The sequence below is a fragment of the Felis catus genome, chromosome A2 (assembly GCF_018350175.1).
Source record: "Felis catus isolate Fca126 chromosome A2, F.catus_Fca126_mat1.0, whole genome shotgun sequence".
Lineage (NCBI taxonomy): Eukaryota > Metazoa > Chordata > Mammalia > Carnivora > Felidae > Felis > Felis catus.
Genome location: NC_058369.1, coordinates 56,751,560 through 56,777,580, shown reverse-complemented (window position 1 = coordinate 56,777,580; position 26,021 = coordinate 56,751,560). Strand labels below are relative to the sequence as shown.

The following is a 26,021-nucleotide window of genomic DNA, read 5'->3' as shown; positions in this document are numbered from 1 at the left end:
GCAGGCAGACAGGGGCGCCTGGTGGCTCAGTCGGTTGAGTGTCTGACTTCAGCTCAGGTCATGGTGTCCCAGTCCGTGGGTTCGAGCCCCATGTTGGGCTCTGTGCTGACAGCTCGGAGCCTGGAGCCTGGAGCCTGCCTCGGATTCTGTGTCTCCCTCTCTCTCCTACCCTCTCCCATTCATTCTCTGTCTCAAAAATAAATAAACATTAAAAAAATCTTTTTTTTAAAAATAATTTCAGATTTAAAGAAAAGTTACAAAAATAGTACAGAGTTCCTATATACTCTTCATCCTGCTTTTAAGAGAACCTTGTAAGAACCAGAAAAAATTCTCAAAATTAGGAAACTGGCATTCATACAATATTACTAACTCACTTCCAGAATTAATTTCACTTCTTATCCATTAATGTCCTTTTTCTGTTCCTGGATCCAATCCAGGATTCTACATTGTATTTAGTGATGTTTCCTTAGTATCCTACAGTCTGTGAGAGTTCGTCAGTGTTTCTTGGTCTTTTGTGGCCCTGATACTTTTGAAACACCGGTTACTTTGTAGAATGTCCTTCAATTTGGGTTTGCCTGATGTTTTGACACGACCAGCCTGAGGTTATATGCTTTGGGCAAGAGTATCACAGGGGTTATAAAGTCTTCTCATGATTTGGTATATCATATCAGGGGGTACATGATGTCACTAAGTCTCACTACTGGTGATACTAACCTTGAATACTTGTGCAAGGTGGTGTTTGCCAAGATTCTCTATATAAAGTTACTATTTTCCCCTTTGGAATTAGTAAATATCATAGGGAAACTACTTTGAGATTATATAAACAAACTGCTTCTCCTCAAACTTTAACCCGGTAACACTAGCATCCATTAGTGGAATTTGGCTACAACTTTACTATAGGGTGTGCTTCATGATAATTTTGTATTTCTACAATCCCTTCTATGCTTATTAAGTGGAAGAGAAACCCACTTGGAGTATAAAACACAAATCGGTCAAGAGGATGAAAAAAACATACTATACTAACACCAATCAAAAGACAGCTGGTGGGGCACCTGGGTGGCTCAGTCGGGCTGGGTGTCTGACTCTTGATTTCAGCTCAGGTCATGATCTCACGGTTTGTGAGATCGAGCCCTGCATTGGGCTCTGTGCTGCAGTGCAGAGCCTGCTTGGGGTTCTCATTTTGCCTCTCCCCTACACATGCTTGCTCTCCCTCTCTCAAAATAAGCAAAAAAAAAAAAAAAAAAAAAAAAAAAGGACAGCTGGAGTAGCAACACCAGGCAAAGTAGATTTCTGAACAAATGCTATCATCATGGATAAAAAGATCATTTCATTTCATAAGGACTCAGCAATTCAACATGCAGACAAATAATCCTGAATTTTCATGTACTTGATACCGAAGCCTCAAAATACATGCAAAAAACCTGATAGAAATGAAAAGGAAAAAAACATACAACCATGCTGGAGGTCAACATCCCTCTCTCATTAACTGATGGAAAAAGTCGCTAAAAAAATTTGTAAGGATACATTAGAACAACACTACCAGCCAATCTGTCCTAATTGACATTTATAGAGCACTCAACCAAACGATGGAAGAATATTGTTTCAAGTGCACATGGAAGAACACCCACAAAGTAGACCATATTATGGCCATAAAAAATTTTCAATAAATCTAAGAGAACTCAAATTATACAATGTTCTCTGACCACAACGGACCACTTTTTAGAAATCAACAATGGGAATATCAGCACAAAGCCTACAGTCTTTAAGAGGATAAAGAGATAATGGGGCACCTGGGTGGCTCAGTCAGTTAAGCCTCTGACTGGCTCTGGTCATGATCTCATGGGTTGTGAGTTCGAGCCCCATGTCAGGCTCCATGCTAACAGCTTGGAGCCTGGAGCCTGGAGCCTGCTTTGGATTCTGTGTCTCCCTCTCTCTCTGCCCCTCCCCTGCTCACGCTCTCTTCTCTTCTCTTCTCTTCTCTCTCTCTCTCTCTCTCTCTCTCTCTCTCTCTCTCCCTCTCTCTTTGCCCCTCTCCCACTCATGCTCAGTCTCTCTTGCTCTCAAAAATAAACATAAAAAAATTTGTTTAAAGAAAAAAAGAGGATAAAGAGATAAGATTATAAACAACTTCAAGTTAGTAGGCTCAACAACTTTGATGAAATAAATTCCTTAAAATTTATGAACCATCAAAGTTCACAGAATTATATAATCTAAATAGCCTTATATCTATTAAAGAAATTGAATTAGTTAACTTTCCCATTAAGAAAATTCAAGGCTCAAATGGCTTCACTGCTGAATTCTGCCAAATATTTAGGGAAGAAATAACACCAACCTTACACAAGGCCTCAAAGAAACTTTAAGAGGAGGGAAACACTTCCTGACTTAGTCTATATGGCAGGCCAGCGTTATTCTGATTTTAAAAAATCACAGAAAATTAAACTATAGACAAATATGTCCAGGAACACAGATGCAAACATTCTTAAAATTTTAGCAAACTGAACCCAACAATGTAAGAAAGCGTAATAACGTCACGACCAAGTATGAATTATCCTGGAAATGTGAGGTGGGTGAGCAATCAACATGCAATTTACCAGGTCCATAAAGACAGAAAATAATCACCTCAAGAGATGTGGAAAAAAAGCACTGGACAAAATTTGATACAATTTATGATGAAAATGGTCAGCAAACTAGAAATGGAAGGAACCTCCCTTAACCTAATACAGAGTGTGGACAGAAGCACAACTAACGTCACACCCAGCGGTCAAGACTGACTGCCTCGTCCTAAGATCAGGAACAAGGCAAGGAAGTCTGCTTTTGCTACTTACGTTCAACACCATACTGGAGGTTTTAGCCACCACGATGAAGCAAGTAAAGAAAGGGAAACCAGACTGGAAAGAAAGAAAGAAAACTGCCCTTCACCAACACCACTGTCTACGCAGAAAATCCTCCACGACCTACCCAAAAAACTCCTAGCACTAATACATGAGTTGAAGAAGGGGTTTCTTTCCAGGTTTTCTCTTTATTAGCATTTCCATTTTGTTCATACGTTCTTGACTTTCTTCACGTCTACCATGGGTTCTCTGAGCATCTTTAAGACAGCAGGTTTAAAGTCTGGTCCTCCATCAGATCTTTTACAGAAACAGTTTCTACTGTTTCGTTGGTTTGGTTTTGTTTTTCTTTGAACAGGCCGTTCTTTTCTGCTTCTTTGTATGCTTTGTGATTTTTTTTTTTTTTTACTGGAGATGTGAATCTGATAAAATGTGGTAACTCTGGAAATCACTATCTTCCCTCTCCCCCAGAGTTTGCAGGGTTTCTGCTTCTGCTTTTTGTTCTTTTAATTGAATATATTTGATATGTAGCATTGTCTAAATTTAAGGATACTAGGGATACCTGGATGGCTCAGTCTGTTAAGTGTCCAACTTGGGCTCAGTTCATGATCTCACGGTTCATGGGTTTGAGCCCCGGTATTGCGCTCTGTGCTGACAGCTCGGAGCCTGGAGCCTGCTTTGGATTCTGTGTCTTCCTCTCTCTCTCCCCTCCCCTGTTGTGTTCTGTCCCTCTGAAAAATGAATAAGCTTTAAAAAAAATTTTTTTTAAAAGCTTAAGGATACCACATGTTGAATTTGATACATTTATATATTGCAATAAGATGGCCATTGTAGCCTTAGCTAATGCTTCTATCACATCATATATTTTTCATTTCTTTTTTGTGGTGGGAGTAAGACCTTATGCCTTAGCACATTTGGGGTTTATAATACAGTTTTGTTGTCTATAATCACTATACTGCTAAAGACTTATTTATCTAGTAGTTGCAAATTTGTATCCTTAAACATCTCTCCTGTACCCGTCACCCCCCTGGTAACTACCATGCTACTGTTTTTAGGAGCTTGGCTGTTTTAGATTCCACATGTAAGTGATGTTGTTTTTTTTTAATTTTTTTTTAACGTTTTATTTATTTTTGAGAGAGGGAGAGACAGAGCATGAACAGGGGAGGGTCAGAGAGAGGGAGACACAGAATCTGAAACAGGCTCCAGGCTCTGAGCTGTCAGCACAAAGCCTGACGCGGGGCTCGAACTCATGGACCACGAAATCATGACCTGAGCTGAAGTCGGCCGCTTAACCGACTGAGCCACCCAGGCGCCCTAAGTGATGTTTTACAATATTTGTCTTTCTCTAGCTTATCTCACCTAGCATGATGTCCTCAAGGTCTATTCATGTTGTTGCAAACAGCAGGCTTGTGTGTGTTTATATACGCACATAACTCACACTTTATTCATCAGTTGATGGGTACTTAGGTTGTTTCCACAGCTTGGCTACTGTGATTAATGCTGCAATAAAAATGGGAGTGCACATCTCTCTGGTACCCTATTTTCATTTTCTGTTTTCTTTGGGTATATACCCAGAGGTAGAACTGATGGAACCTTTGGTAATTTTTTTTTTTTTTTTTTTTTTTTTTTGGTAGACTCAATGCCCAGCATAGAGCCCAGCATGGAGCTTGAACCCACAGCCCTTAGATCAAGACCTGACCTGAGATCAAGAGTCAGACACTTAACCGACTGAGCCACCCAGGTGTCTCCATAACTCTATTTTCTTTTTCTTTCCTTTTTTTGGGGGGGGGGGGAGAGGGGAGGGCACAAGTGAGTGAGGGGCAGAGAGAGAGAAGTTGGGGCTTGAGCTCACCAGATGTGAGGCTCAAACTCCTGGAACGTGAGATCGTGACCTGAGCCGAAGTCAGATGCTTAATGACCGAGCCACTCAGGCGCCCCGTATTTTCACTCGGGGAACCACTATGCTGTTTTCCACGATGTCGGAAACAGTCACATTCCCATCAAAAGGGTACACGGATTCCCTTTTCTCTACATCTGTGTCAACACTTTTATCTCATCTTCTTGATGAGAGCTGTTCTAATAGGTGTGAGCTGATACTTCAGTGTGCTTCTGATTTGACTTTCCCTGATGACTACTCATGTTGAGCACCCCTTGTACCTGTTGGCCATCTGTATGTCTTCTCTGGAAAATGACTATTTAGTTCCTCTGCCCTTTTTTAAATTGGATTGCCTGAGTTTGCTACTGAGTTGTAAGAGTTCTTTACGTATTTTAGATATTAACCCCTTAACCAATATATGGTTTGCAAATATTTTCTCCCAATTCTTAAGTGATGGTTTCTTTTGCTGTGTGGAAGTTTTTAAGTTTGCTACAGTCCCATACGTTGATTTTTGCTTTTGTTGATTGTACTTTTGATGTTTGGATTTTAAAAAACTGTTTGTTTGTTTGTTTGTTTTTTTAAAAACAGTGCCAGTGATCAGCCCCAGGTATAAATCTAAGGCCTTCTCAGGTCCTTCCTGAGTCTATGCCTTTCCCTGGGCATATGTGGTGACTTTCTAATTCCCCCTGTATATATGATTGCTTTTGAATGTCCTGGTCTTCAATCTGGTTCCCAAAAGAGGAAAAAGAAAAATGAAGGGGGGGGGGGGGGGGGGACAAGAAAAAGACACAGCATCCCCTGACTGTCACTTTCGCTACAGGGGTAAGGGTTTGCAACAATAAGAGAAGGTGGAAAAATGGTCTCTGCCTTTTGGTCTGTATCTCTGTGATCAGAAGCAGCAATCAGAGCACAGATCCCTAATACTTGACGGCCAAGGTGTTTTTGTCTCCTCTGGCTCCCACAAGCTGAGTGCAAGCTGCTCCAGGAACAAGTGCACAGCTGACTACTTTGGGGCTGGGGTGGGGAATGGGTAGCTGTGCTCAGAGCTAAATTAAATGGACTCCAGAGTTCCAAAAACAGTTCCATCACACAGATTCTGCCACTGTTGTTCAGGTGGGGAGACAGATTCCTGGTGCTTCCTACCACTCTGCTATTGTCCCAGAATTCTCTGCTCAACTGATTTTGGCAAAGGTACCAAGTGAATTAAATGAGGAAAGGATAATCTTTTCAGCAAATATTGCTGCAACAATTGGACAGTCATATGCAAAAAATCCTCAAATTTTACCTCACATCATATATAAAATTAACCGGAAAAGGGTCATAAATCTGAATGTTAACACTTAAAAATATAAGCCTTCTAAAGTAAATATAGACAGAAATCACCAAGACCTTAGGTTTGGCAGATTTCTTACATAAAATACAAAAAAAAATATGAACTACAAAAGAAAATAAAATTGTGCTTATATCAATATTAAAAACATTTGCTCTTTACTTAATATTATTCTTTTTTTAAAAGTTTACTTATTTATTTTAAGAGGGGGGGAGGGGCAGAGAGAATCCCAGGCAGGCTATGTGCTGTCAACGAACAGCTCAATGCGGGGCTCGATCTCATGAACTGTGAGATAATGACCTGAGCCGAAATCAAGAGTCAGATGCTTAACCGACTGAGCTACCAAGGTACCCCAACTTTTGCTCTTCAAAAAGATAAAATGATCAATGAAACCAGAAGCTGGTCCTTTGAAAGAATGAACAAAATTGATAAACCACTAGCCAGTTTGATCAAAAAGAAGAAGGAAAGGACCCAAATAAATAAAGTATGAAAGAGGAGAGATCACAACCAACACAGCAGAAATAAAAACAATAATAAGAGAATATTATGAGCAATTATACACCAGTAAAATGGGCAATCTGGAAGAAATGGACAAATTCCTAGAAACCTATACACTACCAAAACTGAAACAGGAAGAAATAGAAAATTTGAACAGACCCACAACCAGTAAAGAAATAGAATTAGTAATCAAAAATCTCCCAAAAAACAAGAGTCCAGGGCCAGATGGCTTTCCAGGGAAATTCTACCAAACAATTAAAGAAGAGTTAATACCTATTTTTTGGAAGCTGTTCCAAAAAACAAAAATGGAAGGAAAATTTCCAAACTTATTCTATGAGGCCAGCATTACCTTGATTTCAAAACCAGACAAGACCCCACTAAAAAGGAGAACTACACACCAACTTCCCCAATGAACATGGATGCAAAAATCCTCAACAAGATATTAGCCAACCAGATCCAACAATACATTTAAAAAATTATCCACCACGACCAAGTGGGATTTATGCCTGGGATGCAGGGCTGGTTCAATATCCGCAAAACAATCAGTGTGACTCATCACGTCAATAAAAGAAAGAACAAGAACCATATGATCCTCTCAATACATGCAGAGAAAGCATCTGACAAAATACAACATCCTTTCTTGATAAAAACCCTCAAGAAAGTAGGGATAGAAGGATTACACCTCAAGATCGTAAAAGCCCTGTACGAAAGACCCAATACTAATATCATCCTCAATGGGGAGATCTGAGAGCTTTCCCCCTAAGGTCAGGAATAAGACGGGGATGTCCACTCTTGCCATTGTTATCCAACATAGTATTGGAAGTCTTAGCCTCAGCAATCAGACAACACAAAGGAATAAAAGGCATCCAAATCGGCCAGGAGGAGGTCAAACTTTCCCTCTTTGCAGATACTCTATACGGAAAACCCAAAAGATTCCACCAAAAAACTGAAACAACAGAAAGAGAAATCAAGGAATCGATCTCATTTACAATTGCACCCAAAACCATAAAATACCTAGGAATAAATCTAACCAAAGAGGTGAAAAATCTCTACACTGAAAACTATAGAAAGCTTATGAAAGAAACTGAAGAAGACAAAAAAAAAAAATGGAAAAAGATTCCATGCTCCCGGATAAGAAGAACAAATATTGTTAAAATGTCAACACTACCTAAAGCAATCTACATGTTCAATGCCATCCCTATCAGAATAACACCAGCATTCTTCCTAGAACTAGAGCAAACAATCCTAAAATTTGTATGGAACCAGAAAAGACCCCAAAGAGCCAAAGCAATCTTCAAAAAGAAAACCAACACAGGAGGGGTCACAATCCCAGACTTCAAGCTGTATTACAAAGCTGTAATCATCAAGACAGTATGGTACTGGCACAAGAACAGACACTCAGATCAATGGAACAGAACAGAGAACCCAGAAATGGACCCACAAACGTATGGCCAACTAATCTTTGACAAAGCAGGAAGGAGTATCTAATGGAATAAAGACAGTCTCTTCCGCAAGTGGTGCTGCGAAAACTGGACAGCAACATGCAGAAAAATGAACCTGGACCACTTTCTTTCTTTTTTTTAAAAAAATTTTTTTTTTAAATATTATTTATTTTTGAGACAGAGAGAGACAGAGCATGAACAGGGGAGGGGCAGAGAGAGAGGGAGACACAGAATCTGAAACAGGCTCCAGGCTCTGAGCTGTCAGCACAGAGCCCAACGTGGGGCTCGAACTCACGGACCGTGAGATCATGACCTGAGCCGAAGTCGGCCGCTTAACCGACTGAGCCACCCAGACACCCCGAACCTGGATCACTTTCTTACACCATAGACAAAAATAAACTCAAAATGGATGAAAGACCTCAATGTAAGACAGGAAGCCATCAAAATCTTTGAGGAGAAAGCAGGCCAATCTTGGCTGCAACAACTTCTTACTCAACACATCTCCAGAGGCAAGGGAAACCAAAGCAAAAATGAACTATTGGGACCTCATCAAAATAAAAAGCTTCTGCACAGAGAAGGAAACAATCAGCAAAACTAAAAGGCAACCGACAGAATGGGAGAAGATATTTGCAAATGACGTATCAGATAAAGGGTTAGTATCCAAAATCTCTAAAGAACTTGTCAAACTCAACACCCAAAAAACAAACAATCCAGTGAAGAAATGGGCAAAAGAGAGGAACAGACACTTCTCCAAAGAAGACATCCAAATGGCCAAGTGACACATGAAAAAATGCTCAACATCACTCATCATCAGGGAAGTACAAATCAAAACCACAATGAGATACCACCTCACGCCAGTCAGAATGGCTAACATTAACAACTCAGTCAACAACAGATGTTGGCGAGGATGCGGAGGAGGATCTCTCTTGCACTGCTGGTGGGAACGCAAACTGGGGCAGCCACTCTGGAAAACAGCATGGAGGTTCTTCAAAAAATTAAAAATAGAACTACCCTACGACCCAGCAATTGCACTACTAGGTATTTATCCAAGGGATACAGGGATGCTGTTTGGAAGGGGCACATGCACCCCCATGTTTATAGCAGCACTATCAACAATAGCCAAAGTATGGAAAAAACCCAAATGTCCATCGATGGATGAATGGATAAAGAAGATGTGGTACATATATACAAAGGAGTATTACTCAGCAATCAAAAAGACTGAAATCTTGCCATTTGCAACTTTGAGGATGGAACTAGAGAGTATTATGTTAAGCAAAATTAGTCAGAGGAAGCCAAATATCATGACTTCACTCTTAGGAGGACTTTAAGACACAGAACAGATGAACACAAAGGAAGGGAAGCAAAAATAATATAAAAACAGGGAGGGGGACAAAACAAAAGAAACTCTTAAATATGGAGAACAAACAGAGGGTTACAGGAGGAGTTGTGGGAGGGGGGATGGGCCAAATGGGTCAGGGGCATTAAGGAATCTACTCCTGAAATCGTTGTTGCACTATATGCTAACTTGGATGTAAGTTAAAAAAATGAATTAAAAAAAAGAAAAAAAAAGATAAAATGAAAAGTCAAACCACAGACTAGAAGGAGAAAAATTTTGTAAACAGATATTGGGCAGAAAACTAGCACTGAGAATAAAGACTTCTTATAACTCAACAGTAAGACAATCCCATTTTTTTTTTAATGTATAAAATATCTGAAAGACATTTCACCAAAAAAGATACACAGATTGCAGGTAAGCACATAAGATGCCTAACATTATCAGTGATCAGGGAAATGAAAAGTATAGCCACAATGAGTTACCACAAGACACCCACTAAAGCGGCTAAAATAGAAGACAGACCATATGAAGTGTTAGTGAAAATGCGGAGCAACGGCAAGTGTAATACTCCACTAGTGGGAATGTTAAGTGGTAACCACAGTGGAAAACAGTTTGGTGGATAAAGTTAAATGTGAACCTATCTTGTAATCCAGACATTCCACACCTTCGTATTTTCCCAAGAGAAATGTGAGCATATGTGCACCAGACTCATAGAAAAACACTCACAACACCTTTTGTGATAGCTAAAGTCTGGATGCATAATGAATGTCAATTAATAGGTGAATGAATAAACTACGGTATATCCACACAAAGAAATACTACGTGGCGTTAAAAGGGATGAACTATTAGTACACACAACACAGACGAAAACTCAAAAGTTATACCGAAAGCAGCTAGACAAAACGTACGTAATGTAGAATTCCACTTAAACAGAACTCCAGGAAACGCAAACTTATCTACGACAGACATCAGATCACTGGTTGCCTGGGGACAGGAGGGGATGAAAAGGGCATGAGAAAACATTGAGGGGTAACGGTAGGTTTATTAACGTAATTGTGTTGATGGTTCCTTGGGAGTACATATATATTCAGAATTTATCAGACATTACCCTTTAAATATGTGCAAATCACACCTCCATAAAGCTTATGAAAACCCTGACAAATCACATAGTAAACGTTTAAGTAAAAGAGCAAGGAACTAAGAAAAGATACAAGAAGATAATCACTAAACCAAAAACAGAACTATTTCTAAACAAAAGATATTTATACACAACTAAGCAACTTTTAAACTAGCAACATAACAACACTTAGTGATACAAAATTTCTCAAAATGTGTACGGGTGGGATGGAGAGGGGAGGACTAAGACGCTTCCAGGGAGTCCACAGGGCCAAAGCTGTTTTGGCAATGGTAAAATTTTCTTTGCCTTTTTAATTCTATTTCTGTCATGAGTATACAGTGGGGTTTTCCAAGGACTACATGAAATATATCATAGATTAAATGCAGAAACAGTTCTGGGAATCCAGCTGGACTCTGGTTCCAGTTAGATTCTGATATCTGTTGCATGTAACAATAAGCCAAATATTTAAAAGATCTGCAAAACTGTAAAACCATACCACTCCTATTTTTGTTTGTTTATTTGTTTGGAATTAAATATTAGGGGCACCTGGGTGGTTCAGTCAGTTGAGCATCCAACTTTTTTTTTTTTTTTTTTTAATAATGTTTATCTTTGAGAAAGAGACAGAGTGTGAGCATGGTAGGGGCAGATAGAGAGGGAGACACAGAATCCGAAGCAGGCTCCAGGCTCCAAGCTGTCAGCACAGAGCTGGACACGGGGCTCGAACTCACGAACTGCAAGATTGTGACCTGAGCCGAAGGACGCTCAATCAACTGAGCCACCCAGGCGCCCCGTGCGTCCAACTCTTGATTTTGGCTCAGGTCATGAAACCAGGGTCGTGGGATCAAGCCCTGCACTGGGCTCTGTGCTGAGCATTGAGCCTACTTATGACTCTACCCCTCACTCCCTCTCTCTCTCCCACTCTGCCCCTTTCTCCCGCTTGCGCTCTCGCTCTCAAAAAAAAAAAAAAAAAAAAAATTAAAAAATAATTTAAAAAAGGAAATATTATTTGTCATTTAAAATATTGTTTCTGTTAACATGTAATGGGCTTTTCATAATTTTAAATAAAGTAATAAATGAACACAGTAATTTTTAAATTTCTCAGTTTTGATCTAGCACGGCACATGTCCCTAGAAAAAACCCACATCAAAAAGAACTCTGGAGTCCTCAGTGCTAGAGAGGTAGTCCCGGCTGTGTGTGAATCATCACTGAGCTCCCCAGAGAGCTCTGTCCACCGAGGGGCTGCAGCTCCATCCCAGGGCTGGCTGCCAGCTCTAAGGGAGGCATCCTGCAGGCTGTACTGGGGCCGTCAAAACCTGAGCTCTGCAGGCTGCTGGACTATTCCCGGTTCCTAATGAGCTAATAGAGAGTAAATCTTTAAAAACATTTACAGCATTTTTATATTGCCACACAACCAAGCACATGATCAATGGATTTATATTCTATAGATCTTTGGTTATTTTTCTTTTCATTTTTCTAGTTGTTCATTTTATTATAGTTTACGAAAGTGTTGGTCTGCAACAGTTTGGAAATGTTTAACAGTGATCCTTCATCACAGAAACATTGAGAAGCACTAAACTAGATGCCTTGTAATTAAATAGCATTTATAAACTGGGATGATTCTTAAAGCAAAATATTATCAATAGATATTATTTCTCCATGATTAATGATATTCAAGACAGCTCCCATATGAGTGTTGTTTCTAATGTAAATATCTAAACAACCATCCTTAAAATGGAAATGAGTAACAATAAAGATCATACATACCCTCTTCAGTGAAGAATTTTTCTACAGGTCCCACAAACTGATTGATTTCATTAAGTTCATCTTGGCTAACTTCTGGAAATGGGAAAACTTCTTTCTAAAAATGATAAACATTGACTAAAAATTTAATTGTTAACAACCTCCCAGAGTGGTAATATCAGTCAAAAGGGGAGGAAACAGGGCGCCGGGGTGGCTCAGTTGGTTGGACTCTGACTCTTTTGGCTCAGGCCATGATCCTGCACGGAGTGTGGAGCCTGCTGGAGATTCTCATGCTCTCTCTCTCTGCTCCACCCTCCCCCCCTCGCTCTCAAAAAAAAAAAAAAAAAAAAAAAAAAAAAAGGCAGAGGTAGGAAACAGTTGGTAGATTCTGTGTCCAGTAGGCGAGACCTTAGTCACTGAAGAAGTCAGAATGCAAATTCTAGAACAGAAGTTGTGCGCAGGACTCCACCACCCACGGAGATCCTCCCTCCAACTTGAGCAGGTTTATTCTGGATTTGGATCGGCTTTCCCAATCAGCAACAAGTTATGTGGAGTGTCCCACAAAGCAAAGGGCCCCAACACTTCAAAGCCTTGGGTTTTGCTCCCTGCTTTGCAGCCTGCTAACTGGGTGGTCTTGGCCAACCCCCTTCACCTCTTCGTATGCCATCCATAACATGCAGGTAGTATTTACTCAATGGTGTCGTGAGGATTGTGAAAAGGAATAGACGGGAAAGCTCTCTACTGATATGTAAAATTCTACACTGGTTATTTTGTGAGTTCAAAGATGTTACGCCGACAAGAATACACTATGGTGACAAGGCCGTGCATCCCGCCAGGTTCTCACCCGGATGCGTATGCCAGCCTCCATCCCTCCTGTTTGGTAACACCTGCTACCTGTAGGGAGGGCCACTGCAGGGTGAGCCAAATCAGCCCGAATTCAACTCCGACTCTGCCACTTACATGTGCGACTTGGCCTTTCTCAGTGTCAGTTTCTCTTCTGTTACAGAGGACACTTCAGAAGGTGGGGCTCTCAAGAGACAAGGTGTATCCTGGAACCCAAAGTAACTGATTATCCATATGAGATACTGGCTCTGCTCTGGTCTCCGCCTCACAGCCTGGAAAACAGCTGAGCTTCAAGTCTCTGTCTCAAACTGTCAAGTACCCAATGTTTCCGGCCGGTCTAGGATTCCTCACTGGGTCGTCACCATATACTGCCTAAAATCTCCTGCTGTGCTCTTAGCCCCTCTGGCTTTCTGGGCTCCTGCTACCCCTCAGCTGCCAGCACAGCACAAGTACTTGGGACTTGAGAAGTGAGGTCGCCGATCACAGGCTGCCAGCCTCCAGGAGCCCTGCCTCTCCTCACGGCACCTCCCACCAAGTGTTCAAGAAGGTCTTCAAAGCAGAGGAGTCCTCAATCTTCCCCCTCCAGCCTCTCGTGTGGCTCATCAGCCACTGAAGCCTGTCCGCTCTAGTAACATGCTCCCAGGTCTGTTCTCTCCTCTCAGGACCCATGATTCCAGGCTTGTGGTGGATCCCTATCCAAAAATGACAGCAGACTTAGAGGAATTCCTGTCCCCCGCCCCCAGGCCATCCCTTACTCTGCCCTCAAGATGGTCTAGAAGGAAAATACGCTGAGATTTTCATCGTCTCAGAACAAAACCGGTTGCTTAGCAGAGCATCTAGAGGCTCAACCCAGGCCCTTCACAGCCTCATTAGTTCCTGTGGGCCTTGTGCATTAGGCTGTGCTAGAGGAAGATTATTCAGTGCTGGTATCAGTGAGCAAGAGAACAGCCTGAGCTAACTGGCCGCACCTAGAACCAAAACCCTTTGGATTTGGATTTGTAGGACTGCTGCAGGAAGAGAGATCTCACGTGCATTTAAGAACAGATCTCTGATAGCAAAGTTCAAAAACCTAATGGGGTGCCTTACAGATGTTAGGCTTAATTTCGATTCAGCAGTTTTAACATTCTTAAAGCAGTGGAACCTGTTTTTCAAATAAATCTATACAGAAGCCAAATATGAAAAACAGGTAAAAGCGAAGCTGCTGTGGTGGGGGATGGGGAGGTCACCCACACGCCTCCCATTCGACTCTCCACTGGTCCCTGCAGTAGCCGCTGGGACACTTCCTTGAATAGCAAGGGTCAAATTGCGGGCAGTGTGACAGCTACAGGCCTAGAGGATCTTGAAGGTTTTTCTCTCTTCTGAGATTCTTAGCATCTCAGATGCCATGTTTCTGCTCAAACCCCAATGATGCTGTGAGAGAGGAGGTTGGTCTGAATCAGGGCAGTAGCAGTGGAAGGGCTTAAAAGTGGTCACATTCTAAATATATCCCGAAAGTAGAGAAAACAGGATTTGCTGTTGGCTTAGATGTGGATTATGAGAATAAGAGGCATCAAAGGAGACTCCAGGTGTTTGGCCTGAACAAGTGGAACAGAGGCCCCACCATCTATGACAAAGAGGACTGGTGGGAGGAATAAGATTGGGTGGAAAGACCAGGAACTCAATTTTAGTATGCTAAATCTGAGGTGCATATTAGACATCTAAGTGGAGCTTTTGAGTATAAAGGCAGAGATCAAGGGCCTAGAGTTCAGGAAGTCTGAGCTGGAGAAATAGATCTGAGTCACCAGGATATTGACAGTATTTAATTTTTTTTTTAATGTTTATTTATTTTTGTAAGAGAGAGTGTGAGTGGGGTAGGAGCAGAGAGAGAGGGAGACACAGAATCTGAAGCAGACTCCAGGCTCTGAGCTGTCAGCACAGAGCCCGATGCGGGGCTCAAACTCACGAACCGTGAGATCATGACCTGAGCTGAAGTCTGACGCTTACCAACTGAGCCACCCAGGCGCCCCAGGATATTGACAGTATTTAAAGCCACAATACTAAATTAGATTAAAGGAAGAATTGTGGATAAAAAGAGAAGTCTATAGACAGAGTCTCAGAAAACTCCAACTCTGAAAGAGAGACCCATAAATACAGAGAACTAAAGGGTGCCAGAGAAGGAGGTAGGAGAACGGGCCAAATAGGTGAAGAGGAGTGGGAGGTATAGGTTTCCAGGGATGAAAGGTACAGCAAAGGGAACATGGTCAATGGTATTCTAACACTGTTGTATGGTGACAGATGGCAGCTACACTTGTGACGAGCCTAAATATAGACTTGTCAAATCACTATGTTGTACACCTGCAACTAATATAACGTTGTGTGTCAACTATACCTCAACTAAAAAAAAAAGAAAAAAGATACACCTGAAACTAATATAACAGTGTTATGTTAACTATACTGTAATTAAAAAAATAAAATAAAAAAATAAAAAGTTAGGGGAGCCTGGCTGACTCTGTTGGTAGAGCATCTGACTCGTGACCTTGGGGTCATGAATTCAAGCCCACATTTGGTATAGAGATTACTTTATTTTTTTTTTCCACGTTTTTATTTATTTTTTTTGGGACAGAGAGAGACAGAGCATGAACGGGGGAGGGGCAGAGAGAGAGGGAGACACAGAATCGGAAACAGGCTCCAGGCTCCGAGCCATCAGCCCAGAGCCTGACGCGGGGCTCGAACTCACGGACCGTGAGATCGTGACCTGGCTGAAGTCGGACGCTTAACCGACTGCGCCACCCAGGCGCCCCTAGAGATTACTTAAAAAAAAAAAAAAAAAAAAAAAAAGGTTAAAAATAGGACCACCCTACAATCCAGTAATCGAACTACTGGGGATTTACCCAAAATATACAAAAACACTAATTCAAAAAGATACACACAACCCTGTATTTATTGCAGCATTACTTACAATGGCCAACTTATGGAAGCAGCCCAAGTGCCCATCGACAGTTGAATGGAAAAAGATGTGGCATATGTGTACAATGAAATATTATTCACCCATAAGAAAATGAAATCTTGCTATTGGCAACATGGATGGAGCTAGAGAGTATTATGCTAAGTGAAATAAGCCAGAGAAAGACAAATGCCATATGATTTCACTCATGTGGAATTTAAGAAACAAAACAAATGAGCAAAGGGAAACAAGAGAAAGACGCAAACTAAGAAAAAGACTCTGAACTACAGAGACTAAACGGGTGGTTACTACAGGGGAGGTAGGTAGGGGGGATGGTTAAAATAGGTGATGGGAATTAAAGTGTACATTTACCATGATGAGAACTGAGTAATGATTAGAACTGCTGAATCACTGTATTGTACACTTGAAACTAACATAACACCGCATGTTAACTATACTGGAACTAAAATTAAAAACCTAGACAAAAAGAAAAAAAAAATTCCCAACTCTGACTGGGCTCGTCAGACTGGCCACTGTTTACAGGGTAAGGAGCCAAGAAAGAATGACGAAAAGCGACAGAGAAGCATTAGCCAACGAAGTAAACAGAAAAGCCAGAAGGGATTTTTTTTTTTTTTTAGAAGCCAGGAGTGATGAACTGTGTCAAATGCCAGAGACGGATCAAGTAAGACGAGAAAATACCACTAGATTTGACAACAGGGAGGTCACCACTGATCTTGCAGGAGAGCAGTTTTAGCAGATTGTTAAGGACAGAAGCCTGAATGGTATGGGGGCAAGACGCAGCAGAGAGGAAACAATCACTGATGTAGATGAGAAAGGAGAGAATTACTGGATCAATGAATGCCCCTGAGTAGGTGAGAAGGCAGGGGATCTAGTGATGAGGTTGGTCTTTGCCAAGAGTAGATAGTTCATCCACAGAAAGAGCGGAGACCGTATGGGCATGTGTGGGGAAGAGGGGTAAATGTGGCGGAGGTTCTCACCCGACTGTATGTACTTTCTCAGTGAAACAAGAAGCAAAGTTGACAGGTGGGTGTGAAGACAGGGGAGGTGGTGCAAGAGGCTTCGAGAAAGAGATGCATGAAAGATTCGGGGATTTTTCACTCGTGTGCTGGAAGGCATGACATCCCAGGGCTGAGTGCCCAATGGCCCCAGGTTCTGGGAAAAATGGTTTCTCAAATGTTAAAACCTGGGTTTGTACTTCCTAGCAGGGCAAACCACTCTGAATTTCAGCTTCTGCAACTGTAATGCCTGATTAGAGGAACAGTCTAAAAGAAAACACCAGGGAGTAACTTTAAATAATACAGTATCCGCCAACATTTCAGCCTACCTCAAAGCATTTGACGCAAATGTCTGCTTTACACTGCACTTTTAGGAGTGGGCAAGTACTACTTTTACTATTTTGTAGATTAGCACACTCAGGCACGGGAAAGTGAAGTGACTAATCCAAGTGGTGAGTGACGCCGGCATTAATTACCTACCCTGCTGCCTCTTGCATCAGCACGGTACCTGACAGTTTACAAAGCATTTCCACACACTATAAATGTCACTTTACAACACATCTGTGTGAGACACCACACATCACTAGCTCCACTTTAAGGCTGAAAGCACTGAGGCTCAAAGTTACAGGACCAAGGACCAAGGTCAAATCCCTAAGAGGACAGTGAGTGCTTGATAATGTAGCTGTTACTGCTGACAGGGTTGTACGACCTATGGAAGGGAAGGGATGGGGAAGGCAACTTGAAGCCAGCCTGCCGGGGAGCCTGGGTGACAGAGGGACGCGCTGGAACTCAAGCCGTGAAAGCTAAAGGGCCCCTGGAAGAGGACAGAAGAGCGCCAGGGTCTGAGCTGTGTTTTAGGAATCAGATAGGAGCCACCGCACATTCCGGGGCCAGAACGCCGAGTCGAGTGACCACCTCGCCTAGGGTTTCCCAAATTGAGCTAACAAGAATTAGCTGGAACATACGTCACAACCACAGATGGATTCTCAGGACCCCGTCCCCGGGACTCTTTCCCTTCCCTGGAAAGGTTCCAGCGGGGCTCAGGAACTTGGGAACTTTAGCACGCCCCTCCACCCCCGCCGCCCCGACGGGTATATATGTCAGCCAGGTATGGGGACTCTCACTCACTCCGACCCCTCTTTTCTGCTAAAGGGCAAAAAGCGAGAGGCAAGAGCTCAAGGGTCGACCAGGGCTCGGCGTTACCTTCTCGATTTTGCCCAGGAAGAGCTCCTTGGCGAAAGCCCGGCTCGGCGGACTAGTGCGCAGCAGGCGCCGGCTCGCTGCGAAGGCCACCAGGGCCCGGCAGGCACGCGCCGCCGCCGCCCTGTGCAAGAGGAGCGCCACCGGACTCATGCTGCTGAAGTCGACCGCGCCACCCCCGCGTCGGAGGCCTCCTTTTTGGAGCCCCGGTCACGTGCACGCGGCTCGCGCCGCCGGATGACGTCACCGGCCTGAGCCCAGCCGCCGGTCTGCACCGCCCCGCCCGCCGCCTCTGCGCTTGCGCGGCCTTCCGCCGGGGAGGGGGAGGTCGCAGGGGGTGGGGTTGCTGCCGTGTTGGCGGCTTCGTGCTCGGCTTCGAGGGGCTGCTGCGAAGTGTTTGTTTTCAAATGCCGGTGGGTGGTTGCGTCCCTGCCAGCCGGGGGAAACTTCTCAGGGACTCCCAGCTCCCTCTCGCCAGTTGTGGCGCTGAGGACGCCGCATAGCGAAAGAAAAGGAAATGGGGCAGGAGGAATTTACAGTATTGGTTTATCTCTGGGGGGGAGCTCAGTAGGCGTAATGTTTTTTAAAAAAGTGAATGGTGGACTCCTTTTGATTCGTGGCTTTCGTGTATGTTACATATCCTTATTTTGCAAGAGGAAAATACAAAGCTTGTTCTGCCAGAAAGGGGTCTGGATATAATCCTGAGTTACAAAACTCTCCCTGGGAAACAGCAACTTAAAAGGCAGGCGGAGGAAGAGAAGCTCCAGAGGGAACCGAGAAGGGGTGTGTACACTTGGACGGGACGGGCAAGGCAATGGGGCACAGGGAGGAGGGCCGGCAGCCCCGTGGCACCCCAGGTCCTTGCGCAGCGATGCCTGCCTGACCCGCGGCAAGTGGGCGTTCTCTTGTGGTTTTAAGTCAGCCTCCTCCAGGAACATTTCTTGTTTGTGCTTGTACCCTGATTCTGGCATTGACACAGTATTGGAAAACGCTTTCTGCCGCCACCCTGTGAACTCCTGGAGAAGAGTGGGAAATCGCAGTCGGTCTCAGCGTGCTTTGCCGGCCAGGCCCAATAAAAGGTTGACTTGATGACACAACATCAGGGGAAAAGAGCTCAAAAACTTTTCCGGTTGCAAAATCTTTGCAAGTATCTAATGCAACCTGTGTTACTTAGAGACACAGAATCTGGGCAGGCTCCTAAATATATAGAAGGTTCCCACGAACCGGGAGTTCATGACCTGAGCCGAAGTCGGAGGCTTAACGGATTGAGCCACCCAGGCGCCCCTAGTAGGGGCTACTCCCTTTTTGATGTATATTTGTTCCCATTTGGGATACATTAGTTCTCACAGAAATATGGAAGTCATTGGTTTAAAAGCCACAAAGGTAGTAGAGTGTTACGAGTTGAATTGTGTACCCCCAAGATTCATTTGTTGAAGTCCCACCCTCTGTTACGGAAGAACATGACCTTATTTGGAAAGAGGACTTCCTGTTGTATTCTGGTGCTGATGTAATTAGCTAAGTTAGGATGAGTCACACTAGAGCAGTGTGATCCCTAATCGAATATGACTGGTGCCCTTAGGAGAACCCCATGTGAGAATGGAGACCGAGACTGGGTTGACATTTCCATAAGCCAAGAAACACCAGAGACTGCCAGCAACCCACAAGAAGCTAGGATACAAGTTTGGGGCAGATTTTCTTCTCAGCCCCCAGAAGGAACCAACCCTGCTGACACCTTGATCTTGGATTTCTAGCCTCCAGAACTACGAGACCATGGATTGTTTAAGCCACCTGGTCTGCGGTTCTTTTCTTTCTTTAAAATATATGTTGAGAGATTTATGTCAAAGCTTGACTTCCATGATTGTAGGGACTGGCGAGTTAAACTGTAGGCATGCCAACACACTTGGAAACTCAAGCAGGAGCTGACACTCCAATTTTGAGGCCGAACTTCTTCTTAGTGTGTGGTTTTTATTAGAGCAGCCCTCACAGACTAATACATGTGATCCTTGGTACACAGGGTTTTTAGAAATAAGTAGGGCCTAATAGCGACTGCAGGACTGAGGCTGTGTCTTAGAACCCATACGCCCATAGCTTTCACTACGGTTTGGAATCAATAGTTTCGTAAATGATAGGAGCCTGGCACAGTTAAACATTTTGGGGAAGCCCCTTAGACTTGACAGCACAGCCTGTGGTATAGGTAGAGGAGAGACGCAAGATGTGAGAACAACACGAGGCTTCAAGAGAGACCGAGCCCCAACTCTGTCACTTGCCGGCTGTGTGATTCGCCTCAGAGCCTCAACCGTATTGCCTGCGACTTGGAAGCGGTGCATTAGCCAAAAGAGTGGCCCCAAAAGCCTGCCACATCCTTAGCATCCAGTTGTCAGTGCAAGGCAGCTGCCAGCCTGGGACTACGTTTCCCCAGCCCCCTGCATCCAGAATGACGTTCGCACCAACCCAGTGTGAATGGAAGTGATGTGTGACTTCTGTTGTTTTAAGAAATGAAAGCATCCTCTCTTCTACCAGCTGGAAGCTGGGGGCTCTGGGCCCCAGGGACGGCAGCACAAGATGGAAGGGGCCTAGGTCTTTGAATCAACCACATGGAGAACAGTCAGCCACAGAATAGGGACACCCATGTTGAACTGTTACACGAGCAAGAGATAGCCGTTGTAGTAAGCCACTGACATTTCGGGGTTTATTTGTTATGGCAACCAGTGTTGACAAAAATACCTCCCAAGTTTCAAAGAAAACACTGAAGTACGGTAAGGTACGGCGTAAACACAGCCATCATTCCAAGAGCCCATCACATTCATCAGACACATTAATTGAGTCCCAGGCAACCACACTGGTATTATTGAGCCCCGTCTTGGTCACTGGAGACAGTGCCTCAAAGACCGTGATAGTAGCAGCTAATACTTAGCGCTTTTTTTTTTCTTTTTGAGACAGAGAGAGACAGAGCATGAACGGGGGAGGGGCAGAGAGAGAGGGAGACACAAAATCGGAAGCAGGCTCCAGGCTCTGAGCCATCAGCCCAGAGCCTGACGCGGGGCTCGAACTCACGGACTGCGAGATCGTGACCCGAGCTGAAGTCGGACGCCCAGCTGACTGAGCCACCCAGGCGCCCCCTTAGCGCTTTTTTATGCCAGACACTGTTCCATGTACTTCACCTGTGCTGTGTCATTGAATTCTCCAAACCCGCCTGGGCGTTCAGCGTTGTTACTTTATGTCCATTTTACAAGTGCGACAACATACTGAAAGGTCACAGAGCCCTAAATAGCGAAGCCAGACTCTGGGCCTCTCCAACTGGCTCCTGATCCCGCGTCTTCTTATCCCTCTTCCTCTGCTGTCTTCCTGAGATGGAAGGGGAGGCGAGGTCAAGAGAGACGCGTAGCCCTCTTCGTGCTCTTTTCCCCCATTACTGACTGACCTGAAATATGGCCAAATGAGTCCAACAGATAAGGTCAGGAGCCCCATCAGGTCGTCTCTCACTCTCCACCCCTGCCAACTCATCCAAGGCGACAGCACCTTTAGGTCAAGATTGCATTAGAGGGCAAGTGCAGCACCTGGTACCCAGGTTCTCGTATGCATGTGCTATTCCTTCTCAGGTGGAACCATCAGTCTGAATATTCTGAAGCTCTTTTTTTTTTTTTTTTTTAAGCGTATTTATTTTGAGAGAGAGAGAGAGAGAGAGAGAGAGGGACAGGGAATCCCAAGCCGGCTCCCCACTGTCAGCTTGGAGCCCGATATGGGGCTTGAACTTACAAGCTGTGAAATCATGACCCGAACCGAAATCAAGAGTCGGATGCTCAACAGACTGAGCCACCCAGGCGCCCCAGTCTCAATATTTTGGATTTGTCTAAGGAATCTTTCTGCCTAGCAACGTATCTTCAGACAAGACACGTTATCCTGTTCTTCCCACTCCATCACTGCCATTGCACCTTAGGCAAGACATATCACAGGATCTCAGTTTCTTCCTCCTTCATAAAATGATGAAGTCAATAAAAAGGATGTATTTTTAAGTAAGATTAAATAGATTAACATTGGCTTCTCTTCTCGTTCCACCCACCCTAGATGTCAGAATCTAGCAATCCAGCTAAAAAGGAAAAAAAGTCCAAAAATAGGGGCTTTTAAGTTCAGACTTGATCCTTTTTTTAAAAAAATTTTAAATCTTTTTTTATTTTTGAGAGAGAGAGTGCGACAGAGCGTGAGTGGGGGAGGAGCAGAGAGAGAGAGGGAGGCACAGAATTGAAGCAGGCTCCAGGCTTTGAGCTGTCAGCACAGAGCCTGACGTGGGGCTTGAACTCATTAACTGAGAGATCTGAGAGATCTTCAGCATCTGAGCTGAAGTCAGATGCCTAACCGACTGAGCCACCCAGGCACCTGGAAATTTAAAAATTTTTTATATTTATTTTTGAGAGAGAGAGAGACAGACAGCGTGTGAGCAGGGGAGGAGCAGAGAGAGAGGGAGACACAGAATCCGAAGCAGACTCCAGGCTCTGAGCTGTCAGCACAGAGCCTGGCGCAGGGCTCGAACCCACAAACTATAAGATCATGACCTGAGCTGAAGTCGGATGCTTAGCCGACTGAGCCACCCAGGCGCCCCAGTTCAGACTTGATCCTAATGATGACCTTTCAAAACCTCAGGAGAGCTGAAATATCAAGAGCATTAACAACAAAACCAAAGTACTTTTGTTCTCTTGTGTTTCAAAGCCAAAATAGCCTAAGGTCCGAGTTCTAGAGCATGTGGCCCCCACTATTACAGCATGAAAACTGTGTAAAGTAACACAAAGCTGTGTCGAAAGTGTTAGAATTCTCGAAGCAATTGCTGCAAGTAAGAACCAGTTATTCACATTAACCCACTGGGATCTTCTGTATCTGCACAAGAGCCAGGAGAGTGAAATCGCATTTCAAGATGGTGAGGAGGCAGAGCCAGCATGGAAAAACCTTAACTCGTGGGAAACTACACATAAAGAAAATGCAATGCCAGTCTGGCTAAAGGGACTATATTATGGAGGACTGTCGTCGCCCAGCACCCCCATCCGCGGTTTTGCTCTCTATGGTTTCAGCTCCCCATGGTCAACTGCAGTCCAGAAGCATCGGATCCTCCTTCTGATGTACATTCAGAAGGTCACTAGTAGCCTAATGCTACGGCACAATGCCTACGTCGTTCCCTCGACTTCATCTCATCACATGGCATCTTACCGTCTCACATGGTAAGATGTGACAACTTGAGGGGCGCCTGGGTGGCTCAGTCCATTGGGTGTCCAACTTCAGCTCATGGTCTCAGAGTTTGTGAGTTTGAGCCCTGCGTCGGGCCGTCTGCTGTCAGCACAGAACCCACTTCAGCCTCTGTCCCCTTTTCTGCCCCTGCCCCGCTCACGCTCGCGCGCTCTCTCTCTCTCAAAATAAACATAAAAAAAGATATTTTGAGAGAGAGACCACATAACTTCTATTACAGTATATTGCCAAAATTGCTCTATAGTTGTTAATCCCTTAGGGTACCTAATTGATAAATTAAACTTTATCATAGACATGCATGTCTATGGAAAAAAGCTATATATATATATATATATATACACACACATACACACATATATACACACACACACACACACATATATAGGGTTTGGTACAATCTGCAGTTTCAGGCATCCGCTAAATGTCTCGGAACACATCCCTTGTGGATAAGGGAGGACCACTGTGTTCCTCTTCAACTCGAACAAATAAATACCGGGAAACATATTTGGGAAAGCGTAGCTCATCACCCTGGTGCCTGTGGCAGTGGAAGCAGGACACACAGCAGGTCACTGTCAGCAAGGGCGACAGCCAACCTCTTTCCAGAAAACCCTGGGGCTGTAGCAACAGCAGTTAGCACTCAGCACTAACAATATTTTGTGCAATCCTCTGAGCCACCAGTGACCGTGGGACTGCAAACCAGATAATGAAGTGTGATGCGGGGAATTCATTTTAATGGTTCACCCACTGAGCACAGAAGGCAGAGGCTGTTCAGGCTCCCAAACCAGTGCCTGCATTTCAAAAAGCTTTCAATGCTCACTCAGCACGAGTTGATAAAGAATACAGTTTGCTCCACGTTAAAGCTCCATAAAATACCTAGCAGACGATGTGATTTTCGATGCAGAGAATTGATAATCAGCTCTGTCCTCCACGTTTGTTCATTTATCATTTCTACCCTGTCTGCCTCCTAGAAGGATCTGGAGTGTATATTCACACGCCATCAAAGGAATGACGTGTGTGAAAAACTCCTCCCAGTTGTTCCTGGAGGTTGTAAATGCAGAGTACAGGACTGCGGAGATTTGGCATTAAATAAAAAGTTATCGGAAAAGGGAACTGTATCTGTTCCCTTTTAAAGACAATTACTTCTCTTAATCACTTAATAGAACTTGGCATTGATTTGGATTCATTTTTCCTCCAGCTGTAATTTATAGGAGAGCGAACTCCATGAAACTCATCTGAGGAGCCAATTTTACATTCTCCCCTGTAATACGTTGTAATTAATAGGTTTTTTCCCCCCTGTTTTCCTGAACATCCAACACTCAACGGCTGGCCAGATTGTGGTCTATCAACTGTAAGTGGCCAGCACCCCTGCAAACAGCTCTGCTCTGAGCTTTCACCTGCAAATGGCATTGTAACAGTGGGTTTCAGGACGTCCAGCCAAAGGTGTCAGACATCCGGGTCTGACTTCCAGGTCACAGTGAAAAGGCCATTTGGGGTGCCATCTACCAAGAAATATTCCCTAGAATGAAGACTTGTGTCTTCTCAGTGTCCACCACACGTGAATGAGTAAATACCTCCCTGCCTTGAACACAAAGCCCAGTTAAGTGAATGAATTCAGCCAGGGAGAGAAAGCAGTATTCAGTCACCAACGTTTTTTTCTGTGGATCCCAAAATTCAAAAAGAAAAAGTTTCTTTATTACATAAACTCGACCCCCAATGTGGGGCTCGAAGTCACGACCCCAAGGTCAAGAAGAATCTCACGCTCCACCGACTGAGCCAGCCAGGCGCCTCTTACCAAAATGATTTCTAGGGGAGTAAAAGCTAATTGTAAACTTACATTATCGGGTGTTGTAAAATACATGATCCTCTTATGGGTGTTAAGGATAATGAAGTTAGCCTGAGTTCCAAATGTGTGAAATGGGTTTTAACTCAAAAAGTAAGGAGGACTGTGGGGTAAAGGATGGATTGTAGACCCAAAGGTGATGCAGTGTTGTTTCTCCTTCAAAACCTTTCCCTTGTTACTGGGGCGCCTGGGTGGCTCAGTCGGTGGGGCGTCTGACTTCGGCTCCGGTCGTGATGTCACGGTGTGGTGGCTCGGGCCCCACGTCGGGCTCTATGCTGCCAGCTCGGAGCCTGGAGCCTGCTTCAGATTCTGTCTCCCTCTCTCTCTGCTCCTCCCCTGCTCAAGCTCTGTCTCTCTCTCTCTCAAAAATAAATAACCATTAAAAAAAACCAAAACACCTTTCCCTTGCTATGGCTTTGATGCCAGGCAAGGCTACAGGACCCAAGGAAATACTATGAACAACTGAAAAGCATGAATACTTGGTTTCTGAACAGTAAGAAATGCAAATACCTTGAAAAACCCAATGGTGTCCTGGCTGGCAATGTGTTTCTTAACATACAGAAGCAGCTAGGTGCTTCTCAGCACGCTCTAAAGTTCGACTTTTGGAGCAAAAGAACTACCCGAATGTCTCTGATGAGTCCTAAGTTTACCAACAGTATACCATAATGGGGTCAGAAACATTTTTGAGGAATGAGATTTAAACACTGTCCAAAATAACACTCCCACTACAAAATCCTTTGTGGAAAAAGGCAAGGCAGGAATATAGCAAATACATCCTAGCCATCTTTTTCTTTTTTCTT

The 26,021-nt window shown here is 43.8% G+C and overlaps 1 protein-coding gene across 2 annotated transcripts in view; it reads right to left on the bottom strand.

Annotated features, from left to right (window-relative positions):
• Positions 1–18,362, bottom strand: part of ACAD9 (acyl-CoA dehydrogenase family member 9) — a 47,446-nt gene extending 29,084 nt beyond the window's left edge. The window contains exons 1-2 of one of the 2 annotated variants that reach the window (XM_006929031.5): positions 18,153–18,362; positions 12,192–12,285 (exon numbers count right to left, since the gene is read on the bottom strand). In XM_006929031.5, coding sequence (XP_006929093.2) covers positions 12,192–12,285; positions 18,153–18,302 — 244 coding nt within the window. In that variant the 5' untranslated portion in view covers positions 18,303–18,362. The remainder of the gene's footprint in view (positions 1–12,191; positions 12,286–18,152) is intronic. The other variant, XM_045052015.1, reaches the window with a different exon arrangement.
• Between the last annotated feature and the right edge of the window lie 7,659 nt (positions 18,363–26,021).